This window comes from Tachysurus fulvidraco, chromosome 25 (assembly GCF_022655615.1).
Source record: "Tachysurus fulvidraco isolate hzauxx_2018 chromosome 25, HZAU_PFXX_2.0, whole genome shotgun sequence".
In the NCBI taxonomy this organism is placed as follows: Eukaryota; Metazoa; Chordata; class Actinopteri; order Siluriformes; family Bagridae; genus Tachysurus; species Tachysurus fulvidraco.
In genome coordinates this window covers 6145086-6166022 of record NC_062542.1, presented here as the reverse complement: position 1 = coordinate 6166022, position 20937 = coordinate 6145086, and the positions used below count along the sequence as shown (strand labels likewise).

The following is a 20937-nucleotide window of genomic DNA, read 5'->3' as shown; positions in this document are numbered from 1 at the left end:
AAGGATAAACTCGTCCACCACCAAGATGCTGCTTTTTGTTCGATTGGAGCTCCTGGAGTTACTCCATCATTCTGTGAAAAGCTTTGGCAAGCTTCTCTCTCTTCAGGTCTCTGGGGCTTTACATTCAACGGTTGCATTAAAAATGTATCCAAAACGCTTCCTATTTTTTTCCCATTTTGGGTTTTCTTGCATTTGTTGTTGCCGGGTCAAAATTATGTTCTTGAGTGAAAGAAACTACACAAAAGCCAAATCAATGTTTTTCTACTGATTTGAGTCTCCTGGAGCAAGATGTGAAATCTGTTGATAGGACTTTTATTTTTTTTTGCAGGGCACCATACACACACACACACACACACACACTCACACAATGACTCACGCTCTTTCTCTTTCCTTCATGAGTGATAATTGTCAAGTGATAATTGAGAGTATGGATGCATTTCATGCTGTAGGTATTAATGTACATGCTTCTATACTTTTATACTAAAATAGTTCATAATTATAAATACGTATATCATATCTAAGCATTATATAATAGCATTATGCTGCCACCAACATGTTTTAATGGAGGAATGAAAGGATGAGCGGCGCCTGCACATGCACTGCCATATGTCAGGCTTTATACAGACAGAAATGCGGCTTTCTAGATCATATAAAACCAATGAATTCTTCACATTACTTTTAGCAATCCACAACATGTAGACTTGCTCCTGTATTTAATCAATAATTCTACCATGACAGTCCAGAGGACACTCACAAAGTCAACGCAGCAGCACTTTTACCTTCCATGCCACTGTCCTGCCCTCCAAGAAGAGTACAGGGTAACGTTAACTATGAGGCACTTCTTTTTGTTTCTGGCTAGTAAATGTTATTTTATATTGATTATGTTGTAAAAGTATAGAAAATGGCTATTTTGTACTTTACGATTTATTTGGTTTACCCATTTTTATTTGAGTTTATGTGAATGAAAAGATGCAAGTTCCCCTGTTTTCTCAATGAAAATACCAGTGTTCTGGAAACAAAACCAAAGTCTGAGGGCAATAGTAGCCATTTCCTATACTTTTGCAGTGAAATGGTACTAACTACCTAGGATTAAAAAAAGGTTGCATGATATTATTTGCTTAGGGACTAGTTAACGTGGAGTGAAAGTGTCAGTGTCTCTCAAATAGATGTTTCTTTTTCTCTCCTGATCGCTTAGTCTGTCATTCCTGTTGTGTTGTGTGTGTGCCTGTGTGTGTGTGTGTGTCTGTCTGTCTGTGTGTGTGTCTGTCTGTGTGTGTGTCTGTCTGTGTGTCTGTCTGTGTGTGTCTGTCTGTGTGTGTCTGTCTGTGTGTGTGTGTGTGTGTCTGTCTGCCTGTGTGTGTCTGGCCTGGTAGAATATTTCTGAGGCTCGGTCAGCAGCTTATGTTGGCCGTACATGCTCCTGCCTCTCTGATCTCCTTCTATGGCCTCTTGGTTTCCTACAGCAGTCTCCAAAGTGTGTGTGTGTGTGTGTGTGTGTGTGTGTGTGTGTGTGTGTGTGTGTGTGTGTGTGTGTGTGTGTGTGTGTGTGTGTGTGTGTGTGTGTGTGTGTGTGTGTGTGTGTGTGTGTGTGTGTGTGTGTGTGTGTGTGTGTGTGTGTGTGTGTGTGTGTGTGTGTGTGTGTGTGTGTGTGGGGCACGTTAAAGTAATAAAATCCAGACTCTTGATTCCTGAACCTCTGACTCCTCGTTCAATTCAATCCTGAAAACTAAAGCTTAGCGAGCACAGACAGCAACATGTTCACAAACCACACATCTACCCCATTGGCCCTCTGCTGCAGACGATCACAAAGCCAGGCAGGAATGTTCATGAATCTGTACCCAAAAAGCATTAAGCACTTTATATGACTTCATCATACGGTTATTATGTGTAATCTGAGTCTGGCTAAGGGTATTAACCTCATCTTTATTGTTCCCTAATACAAATCAGATTTCACAATGGAGCTGGCTTTTATCTAATGTGTGTGTGAGTTACTTTTACAGTCAAAAGCTTTTAACAAAATATGGTGATGGAGATGGAGTGTCAGAAATCACTACTTTGTCTTACAGTGGAACATGCTCTGTTCAGGTTTTGTTTCTGGCAGGTTTTTAGTCAATTATAAGCCTAAAATAATAAGCCATTTAACAATCTGTGTTGTGTTTTATTTTGTTTTTGGATTCTTACTTACATTTCTCTATTCCACTTCTCACCCAGTAGCCAACTTTGCCTAACATTTACATTTATGGCCTTATTCAGTGCGACTTACATCTATCATTTTTTTATACAGCAATATTTTTTTAAACAATTGAAGTCTTGATGCCTTGCTCAGGGGGCCAGCAGTGGCAGCTTTATGGACCAGGGATTCGAACTCACAACCTTCCGATTGGGAGTTCAACACCTTAAACACTAGGCTTCCACATCCCCCCCATTGAAATGTGCCACAGATCTTGTTACGTGTTCATTTGTGGAACGTTTCAAGCGTTTATATTTTTTAATAAATGAATGACTGATGAGGAGATGATGATGATGATGATGATGAATGGATCTATAATCCAATGTAATACATTGGCCTGTTGATGGAGCGCTCTACCATTCAGCACAATTTCAAACCGTGTTCGACTGTATTAGATTGTCCTTCGTTGTTGTCTAGGAAACATCGGTCTAAATGCGATGTGTGTATGTATCCCATACCATCTACCAATAAGGTTTGTGTAATCCAATAATAACGCATGTACAGGAAGCTTTTGAGCCAATTTGACACCTGTACTACTTCCTGCTGATCACCCAGGATTTTTGTTAATGCAAGGTTGTAAACGGTGCCTAAGTGCTTTTGGTGCTCTTAAACATACAAGTGTCGAGAGATAGTATACTCTTCTTCTGGAAAAAAGATCTTCCTCTGTGGCACGTGCGCTATCACATTAGCTCTCGGAGAAAGACGACCTTTGCAGTCGGCCGAAAGCAGGGACAGGAAGGTTAGGAAAATGATTAATGTAAAGGAGCAGGGTTTAGAATGGCGATAACCCGGGGGTTAAACGCTGTATCAAAAATCCCATATATTGTCATTGTATTTATTCATATATTATCTTTAGAAGTATTCTCACTTTTTTTCAGTTTCTTTTTCATTCCTGCACAATGCAGACATCCTGCCCGAGGCCCAGGTTCACAAGACATCACAAGAGCAGACTGTAATCCAGGTGCCTGTGTGTGTCTCTTGGTGTGTTGTTAATGCTGACTCTGCAGGTTTGATCACAGACCCGGTCGTGTTGTTTTGCAGCAGCAATGTAAACAGCAATAAAATGTTACGAGCATTTCTTTCCAAACAAGACAACAGTCATGTGATGCAAGTTTTTTTTTCTCTTTCCGTATTCAGAATTTCAAAAACGTCACACTTGTGTAAAAACATAATTGTGTGGGGTTTTTTTTTGTTTTTTCTTTTTTCTTCCAAAAATTGTCCTGATTAAATTCTTTCTCAATTTTCCCCTTATTAAGTAAACGTACCTTGACATAGTAGAATAGTTTCCAAGATTGTCATTTAGGAGAGTTTAAGAGCAAATAATTGAATGAGATGGATGTTAATCATCTCGCATACTCGTCCTCTGTATGCACACTACTTCATTTAGATGTTAGTTAAAAATAACAAATAACAAATCTTTTCATTACTCCATGGGCCAAGGGTTCATTTTTTGCAGCTGGCCCTGGGTGTTCATTTCATTTTCCAAGTGAGTGTAGTTGTGTGTGTGTTTGGGGAACATCTTCCAGCTGGTCTGTTCTTCTCTTCTGTCCATGCTTTCACTCTGTCACCTCCTCCTCTTATCTGTCTTCTATTCTGTACCCTCTTCATCTCCTTTTCTCCTCATTCGCAGTCTCCTGTTTACGACTGCTTTGCAAGGAGCACGTGTACGTCTGCTCGGCCAATCACGTGCCGCAGAACAACGCATAGAACGATGAATTTACAGATCAAGAACTTTGGTCAACGTTTACATCAAACATCAGAAAGGGAAACAAGTCTCAGTTCTCTCAGTGAAATGGCCATGGCATGGCTGTGAGGTTTGGGAGGTTGTTGGTGACTTCTTTGCCACCACAGTGGGCAGAAAACCATCACAATCCATTACAACAGTAGAGGAGTACGTCAGGTCCAGTCCTGTCAGCCAGAAACAGGAATCTGACGCTGTAGTGGGCTCAGGCTAATGTTCGTGAGCTCAGCTAAAGCCACCAATAGGATACAATAGATGAATGAATCTCACTCATACCGTATCTTTCTTGTTTCAAGCTCACGTTGAAGAATGCCTCGAATTTATTAAATAAGCAGAATATTGGGGGGTTTTCCCCTCGTTTTCTTGGGGAACACACACACAAAAAAAAGAATTGATGAAACATCTCTTCAGCAGAGGAACTCCAGCAAAACTGCTTTTTTCAATCCAGTCCTATACGTTTTGATCAACTAGAATGAAGAGTTGTCCATGAACACAGGCCAAATTTGAGACTTGGAACCCTCTTGTCATTCATTAACCTTTCCCTACTACATTCTCACAAACAGCGATGTGCTTCCTAAACGATTAGACAGGAAGCATAGGGCGGAGAGGAAAGTGTGTGTTTTGATACCTGATTTCTTGGGTAAGATTTGGTTTAGAGGAAAACCCATCATGGCTGGTGGTGGTGGTTTTTTTTTTTTTTTTTTTCTTCCTCCTTCCTTTCCTCCCTTCACATTTTTCCAGTTTCACTGTATTGCGAGAATGTGTTACTATGATTTTGAATCCTTTTGCCCTTACAATGGCAAAGATATGTTGGAAGAATACACTGTTTTACAACATGCTGCAGTTCTTTTATACACTTTGTGGCCCAAGGTGCTGTAATCTGCTAAGAGAGAAAGAAGCAGAGGCATTGGCATGATTACGTTTGTGTGATATAACCTGTTGATCCTCATATTTAACATGTTTATTAAATCGGTTCTATTATATTATACCATATTTCAAGAGCTGACCATCTTTATGCATTTTGTGTAGGACATGCACTTTGGAGTACAACATTTCTTACTCGGTTACACCAAAAGTGTCCAATCAACATATAATTCTGAGGAAAAAAAGGGATTGTATCGATATACACTTGATGACTTTTCACAATCTGCACTGAAATCATGAAAGCTTGTTTGTTAGCAGTTCATGAGTTCCAGATGATTATATTGTTTGTCATTTTTTTAAATGGTAAATGCAAGTGGAGTGAAATCAACATTGCAGAAATCTAGTTATGATTATTTATGACGTTGTGTTTACTTTAAAGCTTTTACTCAGCACTTTTTTTAACTGCAGCGTTCTGTGTAGTACAGCAGAATAAAAAATACTTTAAATTATCATGTTACTCGTTAAGCGATCATGCAAGACGCGTCCTGTCGGTCTAAGCTTCTAGTCCATTCTGGTCAGTATTCTTGTACATTATAAATGTGCAGAAGATCAAGTCGTGCCCTTGTTCTAGTCTTCGACCCGCAGACCATATGAATGTTGCTCACCCTGAGTGATTTGTCCCTGGTCGCTGTCTAAAGCCGCCGTGTTGCCGCAGTTAAGATGTTAAAAGGGCTCCGTTCCAAATCAGTGATAAGACAGTGTCCTCTCTGACTCCGTGAACAGCTGTAGTGTTTTAAACGCAGTTAGTTCATAATCCAGAATTAGTCGTTAGAGATTTATTCCAGAAATGCTGAATAAACATCTCACAGTAAATCCACATATTCTTTTACCCACATGTCTGAAGTTCCCAGTTAATAATATAAAGCGCAATAATATAAATCTTGTAGCCTGAGCTGTTGTAATAGAAAATTAAAAACTTATTCATTATTAATCATGATAAGGACCAGTCTAACATGGCTCAATGGATTAATACACTCATCCTATAGTTTTCAGAAATCTTTAATGAGCCGCCTCCTCTCTCTTTTTTTTCCTTCTTTTTTCTGTCTCTAAAGGAGATGTCTCTGGTGGCCCCTGAGTCTCCGTCAGAACAGGCCAGAAGAATCTTTCAGACCTTCGATCCAGAAGGTAAAACGTTCTCCAAGGAACATTTCTCATTTGTGTTTAAGAAGGAACACCAAGTTTGTCACATTCCCCAGAGATCAGTTGGAGAAAACACAATGAAAGAGGGAGAGCAAACGAAAGAGACATGTAAAGATAGATGTATAGAGGTGAGATGCTCTAATAGCACGAAGAACGCTCTAGATACGGGGTTTATTTTTATCTCTGTGCCTGTTAGAGCCATGGAGGAAAACTAACATTCAGCCTGTTTATTTTTTTGTTCCAAGGACAATAGACACCCAAGCGGACAAAAGAGAGCTCGATTGTGTTGACAGAAATTTGTGGACTTGAGTTGTCTTTTTGTTTCTGCCTTCTGGTTGAAAGGCAATTTACAAAGATCCCACAACCAACTGACCATGTTTTACACAGTCCAACACCATTTCCATTTTTATAAATTTAAACGCTTTTATTATTATTATTATTATTATTATTATTATTATTATCATCATTATTAGTTGAGCAACTAAAAAAAATTCAGAAACGGTACCAATCTTTAGAGTGAACATAATAATAACAGCTGGATGCAGGTCAGAGAGCATTACACAGATTAGAGCAATTGTGACATTTAATAAATAATACCAGTGATGTGTAATAAGTTCATGTTTGTTAATTAATATAACTGGTAAACTAATAACCATTAACCGTAGTCAGTAAATGATCCACGCAGCTGATGTGTGTAATTTAATGCAGACTATTTTTGCATATATCTGTTTCTGTCATTAAGAATTTCTGTAGTTGTCCTTTATTTATTGCTCACAGTGTGGAAGCCTCGATACAGAAGCTTCCTGAGGGATCAGCAAGTATACAGAGGAGCTGAATACAGGAAAAATATGTTAAGAGACGTATGGGGAACTTTAGCCTACCTATAAAGGCACACATCTGGCTTTTTAAACATGCATCCACCAGGACATCCAAAGTTAGGAAGACTTAATGGTAAAGGCGACATAGCAAACTATTTTATACCCAAACTGTCTGCACTCAGATTAGTCACAAAAATGGAATGGCAATTCATTAATGGCTTTTCCCCAATGACTGGATTCAATTAGAGCATTATTTCTCACAAAATAAACAGCGCGTTTGTCTGCCTTTGATCAAAACAATACGCGGCGTCCGTTTCCGTCGCACCCCATACGATACTGTTCATAGACGTCAAACAAAAGACATGACGAATGAAAGCTCGCAAACATGCAAGCGGAACATTTTTTAAAAGTCCGTGTATGCCACAGGCGACTTTCTAACATTCAAGCGTCTGAATATTTTTCATCCACACAAGTCAGGACTCGGTCATGGTGATGCTTGTGGGATCGAGGATGATTCTTTGTACATCCATAATTGGGCAGCACTATCAAGTGTTATATAGTTCTCAATGTTTTGTGCCTTTGAATAGAAATGGCTGCTGTGCTTACTTTTGTATAATGCCATAATGTAAAAACGTTGACTTGAAAATGTTTTGTAGATATTCGCATTAAAAGGTTCTTAAAACTGATATTAAGGAACGGTGTAAGTAGCAGTCGCCTTTAGTTCAAGGTCTAGCGGTTAAACATGCCTTTAATATTAGCATGTTATATTTACTATACCAGTGTAAATAGGCACAGAAAGAAATGTGAGAGTTTTGGCTCTTAAAACAAAGGCACTGCTATGAACCCCATCAGAACAGCAATGGGAGCAATGAATAAACATTACAGCCGTTTCTCATGAATGCACATACTAATGTTCTGGATAGAGGTATTGAGTTTTCTGTGAAATCATTCTAGATAATACAATATAATGGAATGTTCCTTATTATTTATTATAAATATTTTTTCTGCATCGCATAGCTTTTTGCTCCATTGCCTCGTAGTACGTGTGGAACCCGTGACTTCAATGCTTTGTGACAAAAACAATGCTTTTCTTTCAGAACAGAACAATCGTTTATCATTCATGTACAGTATAGTGTTGAGCTTGAATGTGATGGAGAGTTTAAGTAGTGAGAGAGAGATACTGTGCTGTACTGGACCTGGTTTAACTCCTGAGTCATTAGGAGTTAAACCTACTCTCTAACTTACTCTCAAGTTAGAGTATCTTATCTATCTAGTTTTCTTTGTCTGTGTTGTGTAGTAGCCTCAGAAAACCTTTCTCATTATTCAAAATGCACAATTAGTTAAAGAAATAAACTAGACCTCAAAATCTCAGTGTGATACAAGCCCCATATTGTTCCACCAATGTAATGGAGGTTTGCCCTCACCGGGTTTTAAATATTTGTGTATTTAATTTAAATGCTTACACCAAGTCATTTCAGTAACAAGTATTATGAGCATACAGTAGGACTGAAGGAGAACACGGAATAATGCAAGTAAAAGGAACAGATGGCAGACGGGAGAGAGAGAGAAACAGAGATATAATGATTGCTAAAACGAGCTGCTATTAAGCATAAAGTCTGTCTTACGGTTGGCTTGTTTTTGTGCATCATCTCACGTTACGTGGCTTTAGAGGAAGATTCCGGGTTTTCTTTATACCTCATCTTTTTTCCCCCTTCCCAAACATTAGGACTAACCATATGTTTCGTCTTATCTAATTTTCTCTTTAGATAACGGTTTCATTCCTGACACACTGCTCGAAGACGTTATGAAGGCTTTGGATCTGGTCTCGGAGCCTGAGTAGTAAGTTTGTGCATGGGCGATTGTAATGTTTTCAGTGATAACAGTAGTCGGATGTTTTTGTGTGTGTGTGTGTGTGTGTGTGTGTGTGTGTGTGTGTGTGTGTGTGTGTGTGTGTGTGTGTGTGTGTGTGTGTGTGTACACATAAGAAGAAGCACCTGCAGTCGCTCCTCAAGTCACCCGCTGACTGTACTTTTTGGTTCACATGGGTCAGTCTGCTGGAAGAGAAGCAAAGGGGAAGGGGGGGGGGGTGTAAAGAAATCTCCCTCTTTCATCTCAGCTCTGTTAAAGTGATCCAGAAGGTCCACTAGGTCCATCCAGACTCAGAGCCTTAGAGCTTCAGAGGAGACCTTCACTGTAAACACGCACTCCAGACCGAACCAGTAGACCATTTAAAACTCTCACCTCATAAACAGCTCATTTCTTGCATTAACTTTAGTAAGCAAGATGCTGTGTAGTGCTTGTGAGCCAACAGATCTCGTCACAGATGATGTTGTTCTATACAGATATATGCTTTAAGACAATTTGTCATTGTGCACGTGCAAGAGCTTTGCCAATGTACATTCAACACCATGTGCATAAACATACGAGAGGGATTCGGATTGGACGTAACGTCAAATTCAGTCCAGTAGAAATCCTGTTCAGGTCAGGATCGGATCAGCGCGTCCTTATGTAATACTGTATATTACTTTAGAACTAGGAAACATTAGATTGCATCCTAACAAGTACTCTTAGCATCACTGATTATTTTCCTACACAACAATACATGTGAATTTTCCAGTGTTTCCGATGTTTAATTCAGTAAGGAATAACAATGCTTTCTAAACAATTATAACGCCACTTAACGTTGTGGAGCAGGTACAAGTTAGCAGGTTAGTTCCTGTTATCACATATATAACAATTATACCTTATATACACCAATTATACATAAGTTAGGGTAACAATTAGGTTAACATTACCACGGTACATTTTTTCCGAGATATCTTGGATATTGTAATATGATTTAATACAATTACGATATTTTGTATTTTTAAATAATGAACACATTACAGTATACATGATGCAGAATTTGATTGAATTTATTTTGATCATGTAATTTACCTTTACTGAGAAACCGGAAAACAGAGTCCTCTGTCTTGAAGATTCTCCTGTGACAGAAAACCAATCCATCCACCTGTTAATGATTATCCATTTTTCATATCGAGACACATTTTCTAATCCCTTTCTTATTAGAATTATATCATGCACATTTTCTTTCATACAGTAGCGACGGTACTGTAGAATCAATAAATATATTAGAATGAGTGCATTAATATTAACTTGTGAATTACTTTGTAGTCAGGAAGTGAAATCAATCAACACTTTCTGACCAATCAGAGTTGAGAATTGCACAACACAAATAATCTAAGTTAGCGTGACATCTGTATTGTTCCGTGATTACTCCGTATGTGTGTGTGTGCGTGTGTGTGTGTGTGGGTACAGATCATGCTTCCTTAAAAAGGAGAAGTCTGTTCATTTCAGAAATCAGTGTAGTTGTTTTGAAGTAAAGGCCAGATCCCAGACATTACTCATGCCTATATATAACTTGTAAACCTTCTATTCCTGGATATCATGACTCCTCATTACAGCCAAGTATTTCAACACTTACATACTTTTTTCTCACTTGTAAAAAATAAAAAAATAAATAAATAAAATGTATAGATGCGTAGTGTCTGTTCATACATTTTAGTACCAGACACACTAGATGTATGAATAAGGAATGAATCTTTTCCTCTCCATCGCACTCACACATACGACGTCTCATTCTTCTTTTAAACACAGTGTCAATCTGATGAAGAGTAAGCTGGATCCCGAAGGACTAGGAATTGTTTTGTTGGGTCCATTCCTGCTCGAATTCTTCCCCGATCAGGTAACACATAATATTATTTGTTGTATTGTGCCAAATCACTCACACGTGCTGTTGTAATTTTGCGAAACTTCAAAGCTACCGATTAGAAGATCAAATCCCCGATTGAGTTCAAATCCCAATACTGTTTGTACAGCTCAGCACTTGGAAGTTATGCCTCATTTATATGCTGGTTCATATTTTCCAGACTGTAATACTTTTGTTTGTTTACACCCACTCAAATATTCTGAATTGTTTATTTTTTTCTTGCACATGTTTATTTTACAGCTCGTGTATCGGTGGTTATTGTGATCGTGCTCATCCAATATTGGCCCTCGCAATCAGTCCCTACAGGATTTTGCTCAGCCTTTAAAAAAAAAAAACAATTGTACGACGTGTGAAAATCTGCATTCATTTTAAAAACTGAACCGTCCTCTGAATATTACGTAGTTTGCCTGCTTTTTAATCCATTTTTGTCACCCAATCCTATAGGGACTGTTGTAATAGCAGTATTTGTAATTAAAAACTAGTAATCAGAATCGTATAAATAATTGTAAAGAATTATGAGTTACATCTTCTATACTTCAGGAAAAAAAACTCAAACTTTGTGAACTGAAGTTTGGTTTAAAAGCTAAAACATGTCTGTGAGCTAAATGTCAGTTTAAGGGAAGGCATGTTTTATCGTTTACGCTGTTAGGACGGAGCCGTCTCGACCACCGACATGCGCTAAGGTTTTTGTGGTAAAATTCTGGTTTATCTCTCGCTGCTAGGATTTCCATGTTAGCAATGTTGGCAGCTCTGGTGCTGTAATTTAACTTGTCCTTAATGCATCCCTTTTTTTTTTTTTTAGCCTGTCTGTTGAATATCGAAGAGCGAAGGACAGAAGAGAGAGGGACACTTATAGTTGGCATACAGTTGCAGTTTCTCAGGGTGTATGTTAAATAGATTAGGCTATGTATTGGCAAAAAGCCTCCATTTACTGTCGAATTAAACATTCAAACCTCATTTCTCGCACACGTACATGCTGTAGCCGTGCCAGCGGGACACAGCAGTACACGGCTGGACTGAGTGAATCGGAGTGTTTTGGTCTCAGTGAGGCATGGAGCTGGCCTCACAGGACTTTTTTTGGCTCACTAGAGCATTTACTGCTATTTGGTTACCACAGGTTCTGTGATCCTTTGATCTGACCATTGTGCTTTACAGTAATTTGTAACTTTTCATGATGCATGAGTGGCATAATTTCGGTCACATTGATTAGTTTGTACTGGACAGAGATCATTGGGCTTTTTTTTTTTTTTCCCCAGAATGGAAAAGCAATTATTGCTGTTCTGTTCAACAACACTGTGGAGCGAGGCTGAGACTGTCAGTCTGAAGGATGCTTTTATTTTCTACTGCTCAGTCCCTAAATTGGAAGTCAACATTTTTGTTATATGGACTTGTTTTACCCACTCGTATACACCTGATTTGAATTACAAAAGACTTGATCAATCAGATCTGTTAATCTGTGGAGAGACCGGGACGGGGAACGGCCACATGTGGTTATCTTTAAGGTGGTCTTCCACTCGAGCACACTCACTCATGTATCCTCTTGCCGTTGCAGGACTCAGGGATTCCAGACTCATTTCCTGTGTACCACTATAACGGCCTGAAGCAGTCCAACCACAATGAGAAGGTAACACGCACGCACACACAACCTCTCCTATATCATGCCCATGCACATTATACACACACCAGTGCACATTATCACCAGCCGGTGTGCTTGATCCCGTCCGACGCCCTTCACCACATTGAGTAGGGTTTAAATGTGACTACTGAACCGATGTTTGTGCATCGACCTCAAACCCATTTCAGCAGCCCACTTACCTCTCTGCTTGTCTCCTTAAGGTCAGTCAGCTGTTTCTAGCTTCAAAGGCCTTCTGCCTTTGAAGCCACTCCCTGAAGACGTATTCATTATCAAATGACGTTTAAATATCGCACAAGGATCCTTAGCTTGAGCTCACCCTTAATTTGCCCTTTTCAGCAGATTAGGAACCTGCACGTGGTCAGATGGTGTGAGCGGAACATTCGCAGTGATATATAACATGCATTGTCGAGATGGAGTGGCAGAACACAATTGCATGAGATCAGTGTGGCTTTTATCATGGACAGTCTAAACATCATTGTCGAAATTTGTATACGTGGTCAGCGAACAGACAGACAGCGTTAACAAAGGCGTATCCATATTTATAGTCCAGGCACTGGAACACATCAAAAACCTGAAATGCAAGATAAACACTGCTCAGCACTTAATCGACAGAAAAACAAATCCTTTCACAATGAGATCTGAAGTTTAAAACAGGTGAATTCAATCTTGATGCACGATAACAATAAACCAATGAGGGGGAAAGACAGAGGTGAAGAAATGAGTAGAGTCCAAATAAAACACACACAAACTGATAAAATCAATGCGAAAGACACATAAGTGCATTCCCACGTAGTAATAGATGTTCTTAGGCGCAACACATGCTAAAAGATTATTACGTGAGAATACAGTCACAAGACACAGATATTGCCAGTCTTTTAGTCACACTGCTGACCATCATGTGATGAGCAAAATAAAAAAAAGGACAGCTGTGAGCGTGGTGGATTGCACAGATGAACATCACGCCTTCTGAATTCACTACATCTTTATTTGCTATTTAAGCTTCATGTCTGCGTACGGTGCTCAGTGCTCGCTGAACTGAACTGTTTTGGCGTGTATAAGCATGCTGATTTCACTGCTCCAAGCTCTCAAAGAATTTTCTGTATAGGCACTGAGTATTTGCTGCATGATCAAGGATCAAGAAATGAAGATAGTTAGTGTTAATCGAGTACTTTTGCATTCTCGGTTTAAGTAATTTGACTTAAATGATAAGCTATAGCTAAATTTGGTAGCATACTAACTAGTGGAATAAGCTACTCCTTTGTAGAGCCTGTAATTGAGTTCTACCAATCAACTTCAAAACACTGTAAAGAGACAGAGACTCTGTGGGCTGGTATTCTGATCTCTTTCACTGTGACCAGTAGCTAAGTCTTTCCCCCTGACCCTGCACAGAGGGCTGTTTTCCATTTTCCACATAGTTACCTATAAAGAGTCTGATGGCCTGATGGCATTAACACACACACAATCCCAAGAGTGGGAGGCGCACGCACACACACCACTGGCCTCGTAAATCTGTGTGTGTCTGTGCGTGTGTGTGTGAGACCAAGCAACCTTTGACTTTTTGAAGTATGATTGAAGGCTGCCCATTTTTATTCGAGTTAATGCTTGTCAGACGTGTGTATGTGAGGAAATGTATGTAGCCACACATACGCACTGGGACTTTCTTTCCTGTGGCAAGTCCATTAGAAGCAGTGATCTATCCTTTTCTCCATAGATTTTAATGTGAAATTCTCCTCTAGAAGGCAGTCACTGTTTTACCGGTTGCTAAGGGGACCACGCTAAAAGAACATCTACAACATGGATCACTTTTCTGCAGAAGCCATTTAAGGGCCTCATTTGTGTCCATTTGGTCTGTCTGTGTATCCTGTGTGTATCTTTGGCTTTTTGTGTACTTGTGCTACAAACTTTTGCTTGGATTGTAATCTTCCATCTATTGAACTAATTTAATAGAAGGTTGGAGAAGCAGGAAAATACACAGTTTTATACTTCTGTAGCAGTTCACTAAATAATATTGTATTTGATGCAGTTTAGTAACCATGGAGAAACTGCGATGAGAATAGACTTTGCAGTTAGTTACTATGTGAGACTCTTCTGTCAACTTTGAAACTCTGAATAACATGCACGTCCGAGCACCCAAGCGGTTGTGGAGCCATTGTGTGTGCTCTTTCTCCTCTGTCAATAACAAGGCAAGAGCACAGGTAGAGCTTCCCTCTGAGTGTGATGTCCTTCTTTGTGAAGTTCCTTACATCAATGTTTCTCATCCCTTTTGTGTTAGGCTGCAGTTCCTCAGAAATGAAGGCTGGATTACATAAACCCCTCTCTCTGCATACATCATCTAGCAACTGCTCGTTCTTGGCCCATGGGACACAAATGTGTATTCCCCTTCTGTTATAACCATGTTTAGTTTGCTTAGGAGATTTTCACACTGGCATTTTAGTCTGGAGGGAAAAAAAGACTGTTGCATGAACCCTAAGCCCGAGACTACCTGTTGGAGGTGGTAGCCTGCACATGTGTTTTAGCTGATGGTCACATCATATTAGACATCATTACAGGTACTGTGCCTTACTGCACATAATAGCACCAAAATAATAAGTAAGATGAAGACAAATGCAGGCCCAGATGGGTACAGAAATGGAGATATGCAGATATCTCTGACTCCTAAATACGGGACTCACACCAGCAACAGCTATGTCTAACACATTTGTATAAGATTACATATAAATTAGTTACATTGAGGCCAAAGCTGACTAAATCTTTGGACACGAGCGTAAGAAAACAAGCCAGCCTTATCTTTCAGGAAGCATGAGCTTTAATTTGTTATGGCTTGTAAGAATAATCTTGAGCACTTTAGACACTATCCCAAATAAAGTCGAGAATGTTCTGATGTCATTCATAAACCTTTCTGTTTTTCCATCCGGCTGCAACTTGATTCTTACAATTTTAAATCTTTATAGCAGGTGGTTGCACTTTCTGTCCAAGAGAGTGCTTCCTTTCCCCACCTTGTATTGTTCCACCCTAAGGCAAACTGAAGACCCTCTGTGTCTGACTTACTGACTTTCACTTACACTGAAAGCACCGTCTTACTTATATGAAAGTACTGACTTTTACTCATGCTGAAAGTACTGACTTTTACTTACACTGAAAGTACTGACTTTTACTTACACTGAAAGTACTGACTTTTACTTACACTGAAAGTACTGACTTTTACTCATGCTGAAAGTACTGACTTTTACTTACACTGAAAGTACTGACTTTTACTTACACTGGAAGTACTGACTTTTACTTACGATGAAAGTACTGACTTTTACTTACGCTGAAAGCACTGTCTACTTTCAGCTCCGCTGAAAGTACTGACTTTTACTTACACTGAAAGTACTGACTTTTACTTACGCTGAAAGCACTGTCTTTCTTACGCTGAAAGCACTGTCTTTCTTACGCTGAAAGTACTGACTTTTACTTACGCTGAAAGTACTGACTTTTACTTACGCTGAAAGTACTGACTTTTACTTACGCTGGAAGTACTGACTTTTACTTACGATGAAAGTACTGACTTTTACTTACGCTGAAAGCACTGTCTACTTTCAGCTCCGCTGAAAGTACTGACTTTTACTTACACTGAAAGTACTGACTTTTACTTACGCTGAAAGCACTGTCTTTCTTACGCTGAAAGTACTGACTTTTACTTACGCTGAAAGCACTGTCTTTCTTACGCTGAAAGCACTGTCTTTCTTACGCTGAAAGTACTGACTTTTACTTACGCTGAAAGTACTGACTTTTACTTACGCTGAAAGTACTGACTTTTACTTACGCTGAAAGTACTGACTTTTACTTACGCTGAAAGTACTGACTTTTACTTACGCTGAAAGCACTGACTTTTACTTACGCTGAAAGCACTGACTTTTACTTACGCTGAAAGCACCGTCTTACTTGTGCTGAAAGTACTGACTTTTACTTACACTGAAAGCACTGTCTTACTTACGCTGAAAGCACTGACTTTTACTTACACTGAAAGTACTGACTTTTACTTATGCTGAAAGTACTGACTTTTACTTACGCTGAAAGTACTGACTTTTACTTACGCTGAAAGCACTGTCTTGCACTGAAAGCACCGTCTTACTTGTGCTGAAAGTACTGAATTTACAAACAGTTGAAACTGATTTCAGAACAGTGCACTGACGGCAATCCATTTCATATAAACCTATAAATATCACTTTTGCAATGATTTAATGATTTATTAATTTTTTTTTTTTAAATCGCAGTCTACAGGTAAGGGCTTTGGACTTGCATTACAGTGGTATTAAATGGTGCAAATGTTATAGCTTATGAATGCATTGCTAACACAAACTTGATGTTTATTTATTTATTTATTTATTTATTTATTTTGTCTGCTTTTCATTATAAATATTAGCGTGGTATCGTTGCATTACTGTTCAGCCAAAATATCTTTTCGAGTTTATATGTTGACTTCGCGTTTTGCACCTCATACCTTTTACCCCAGGCGTTCACAGAAGATCAAATAAAAGAGTGGAATAGAAGATGCTCTACAAGTGACATTTCAGTGCACTGATGCAGTGTATCCTTGTTTTACCTACTAAGCACCAAACACAGCATGTTTTCCCTCAGTATGTTCGTAATTATATTCTTAGCAGAGCGTGTTAGCTGTACTGAGAAATTACCCGGGTCAAAATACAACCAAACTGAAATTGTTCCCAGTTGAGTGTGATGTAGACGAGTCCTTGATGGACCGTGAGTGTGTTTTGGGAAGATTTAAATACACAATTGAAAATGATGATCAGACCTCAGATCTGAGTCTTCACGGGTCACTGAACCTCTCTTCTCACCAACGTCGGCATTCACCACCATTCAGTTCCAGCTAGCCTTGGCCCTGACATGAAACAATCCACACCCAGTCGCCATGACACAGCGCTGTTACACGTGCATACGGGCCATGTGATGTTGTACTTAAGGTATTTCAAGCATGTGCACTTACTAATGCATGCAAAATATCCTCATATGTTTTTAATACAATCAGCGTAAATCACACACCTTAGTAATGGTTTTCAGTTATGAAGGACCAGTTAATCAAACAGACACACACACCCACACACACACACACACACACACACACACACAGGCAGCACTGCACACATGGTCACCATGGCAAAGTGTAGGTTAGGTTCCACACTGGCAATGAGAGGCCCTCCATATGGAAGCCATCGAGCACCTAAGGTCTCATGATGTCATTGCAGGAGGCCAGGGCTCTAATGAGAGGCAGACACACAGACTGACGCTCAAACACTGACCCAAAAATTAAACACTATCTTCCGACCGTGGCCTTCCTCTTCCTGCTCACGGCAATCTGCTGGTCATCACTGTGTGTTCTTCCAAACATGAGCACTTATTAGATGAATGTATACAGATTTGAGCTTGCCATGCGTCTTGACCCTCTGGGGATTTCTTACTCATTCACTGGCACTCGACCCGATTATTTCAGTAAGCTTTCCTGGCATGACCAAATGAGGGTTGTGTTATCAAACAGGCTGTTTCTTAGACTTGTTCTAAATTTAAATTTCACCCTGCATGACTGACATGACAACTAAATCTATGTTTGGATTGCCAAAGCTTTTATTATGTACAACTATGGGAATATTAAGTAAGACTTTCCAGGTTGGGTCATGTCTAATGTAGGTGGTCAAAAACGAAATCAGATTCATTATTATTATTATTATTATTATTATTATTATTATTATTGTTATTGTTGTTGTTGTTCTTAAGAATATAAAACATTTACTTAAACATCGATTTTTATCAAGTCACTTATGTTAATGTTTATACTCTTTTATATTTGTTTACTTTTTTTTTTTTTTACACCTTTTTATGCACCATAAGGACTGACACTTGTACCCTGTGCAATGACAACAAAGACGCTATCTATCTATTTAATCTATCGATCGGTCTTATAATGTTGCAAAAAATTTTAATGTCTCTGTCTCTCCTCGTATAGGTGAGCTATGTTGAGGGCACCGCTTTAGTTCTGGGCTTCGAGGATCCAATGGTGCGTACAGATGACACTCCAATCAAGCGTTGCCTCCAGACAAAGTGGCCGTACATCGAGCTTCTGTGGACCACAGAGAGATCTCCCTCCCTAAATTAACCCTTTCACCAACGTCGCACTTCTCACTTCAGGACCCCTGCACGCTCTCCAAACCATGAATATCAGGAGAACGGCTTCGCGCCTAAACTAAATACCCAAGACAAACTGACCGATGCTGCCTGATTCGCATCGGCTCGCTTGCTCTAATCTTTATTTATCAAATTTCATTCAGCTTGTATGTTTAAAAATAAAGTGTGTGTGTGGCGGGGCAGTGTTTAATATTAGATACCCCTTATTATGGAACTGAATGATTTTCATATTTTTTTTGGAAGGTGTTAATTTTTTTTTTTTTTAATTTTTTTTTTCAGATTTTCTACAGATTTTTTCTGGTTCATTTGTTTACAAGACTAAAAGATAACAGTAAATGAGGCTGATGAAGCAGGCCTACTGACTCATTGATGGATATGTAGCTAGATAACTGTACAGTAGATAACTGTACAGTTGTAGATTTGATTCTGGTGAAAGGTTGTGTCCAAGGTTTAATCTGACCAAAACCTCCTGGTGCTCCAGGCCACATTCTGCAGTGTTTACGTCACTTGGACAAAATGAAGCCAGGTTCGGTTTAGACCGGTTTAAAAAGGAATGCATCACAACCCAAAACCGGGCACAGGAAGAGAGAGGAGGAGGAGGAGGATAAAGAGACAGATTAGTAGGGGGAACGGCGAGACAGTATTGGTATTTGATCTTGGATGGGACTATAAACCTTTTTTTCACCATAGCAGTAACACCTATTTATTGTTCACTGACTCTCTGGCAAAGGGATGAACAACCCGTGAGCACATATTATTTATTCTGATCCAGATGATACACCGAAATAAACTTATGTCTTCTTGCCTGGACTATTATCTCACTGTTGTGACTTTTTTTTTTTTTTTTGTGATTAGTATTCCTATTACACTGTCATTTCAGGAATGTTCAAATCAGGAACTATATCACTGGCTGTAAGTATAAGATAGGTACGTAATCTGTACACAATTACTTCAGCGATTATTTAAGGAATGTAATACAAGACACAATTTTCCATTGGTTTTCCAATAAAAAAATACGCTGCAGTGTTTTATTCCTTTTATTCCACAGCAGTTTGGTAGTGAATACAAGTTTAGATTTTTCCACCTGCTCATTATTGATACTAGGAATGTGGTAGATTAGTGGTTAAGGTCGGAAGGTTGTGAGTTCGATCCCAGGTCCACCAAGCTGCTACTACTGGGCCCCTGAGCAAGGCCCTCAACCATTGCTCAGTTGTATAAAAATGAGATGATGTAAGTCGCTCTGGATAATGGCATTTGCCATATGCTGTAAATGTAATTAAGCTTCAATTATGCAAATTTGAAAACAAACAAACAAAAGGTATTTTTCGATTTTCTATTAAATGCAGTTTGCAAATTTTTGATACACCATTAGCATTGATCCAAAAACCAAGATCACATCGAAAACTTGTGAATTCAGAATACTCTCTAACCACAGCAGGCTGTTTGACCTTTTCACACTTTAGGACTACACCTGCGGTTTAGAGGCGTGATTGGTGAAACGATGCCGTGTTCGAATGTTATTATTATATTAGTTATATTATTCTCAGTAAAAGATACAAAATGAAACACGAATAACGTTTGTCGTTTGAAAGTGGTGTATCCAGTCACTATTGGTAAATGTGTTGTTTTGGAAGTCTGTGCTGTATTCCTCCAAACTGAGTTTTGTTCAGTACCGATGTATTCGTTGAAGGAGATGTAAAAGCACATTTCCACATCACTCTGGATATCTGGATTTGTATCTGCCTAATACAAATCAATTCAATTCTGTTTTATTTGTATAGAGCTTTTAACAATGGACATTGTCTTAAAGGAACTTTACAGAGCATGAGAAACAGAATATAAAAAGTTTAATATAATCATATATTGATGGTATACAAAAATTCAAGAATAATAATAGACTTCAATTTAAATGTGTTTGTATTTATCTCCACTGAACAAGCCTGAGGTGACCACAGTGAGGAAAAACTCCCTTAGATGGAAGAGGAAGTAAGCTTGAAAGGAACCAGACTCAAAAGGAGAACCTCATCCTCATGTGGGTGGATTGTGTGATTATAAATATACTGTCTGATAATTATGTATTGATGATGAGGTTGTTTGTCCTTAAAGACCACTTGTAGTTTGCATCTCTTCTTAGAATGACTGAATACTTCATGAAGCAGAGTCCAACCAGAGCTGGTATATCACTGTATATTTCAGGGTCCTTAAAGGGTTGGCCTCTCACCGAAGGTCCAAAACCTTCATGACATGGAACACACACACATCTATATTCATATAATTTTTTTTCATCTTTCTTTTGTTATCTTTTTTGTGTCTCAGGAGGATTAAAACATCTGTGGCAACAAAAAAGCTGCAAAAAATCTGTTTTTTCTCACTGACGTGAAAGCATGAGACCAGCCGTTATTTAAAGGGGTCACATGCTGTATTTATTTATGCAGGGTTGTTGACACCACAAATATGTTTAAAAAAAGAGAGAGAGGGAGAGAGTTTTACCCGAGGGTT

General features: G+C 39.0%; 1 protein-coding gene across 1 annotated transcript in view; it reads left to right on the top strand.

Moving 5' to 3' along the window:
• mindy3 (MINDY lysine 48 deubiquitinase 3) overlaps positions 1-19461 on the top strand; it is a 37546-nt gene extending 18085 nt beyond the window's left edge. The window contains exons 11-15 of the mRNA XM_027174557.2: positions 5948-6020; positions 8620-8692; positions 10511-10598; positions 12175-12246; positions 18260-19461. Coding sequence (XP_027030358.1) covers positions 5948-6020; positions 8620-8692; positions 10511-10598; positions 12175-12246; positions 18260-18409 — 456 coding nt within the window. The 3' untranslated portion in view covers positions 18410-19461. The remainder of the gene's footprint in view (positions 1-5947; positions 6021-8619; positions 8693-10510; positions 10599-12174; positions 12247-18259) is intronic.
• The last annotated feature ends 1476 nt before the right edge of the window (positions 19462-20937 follow it).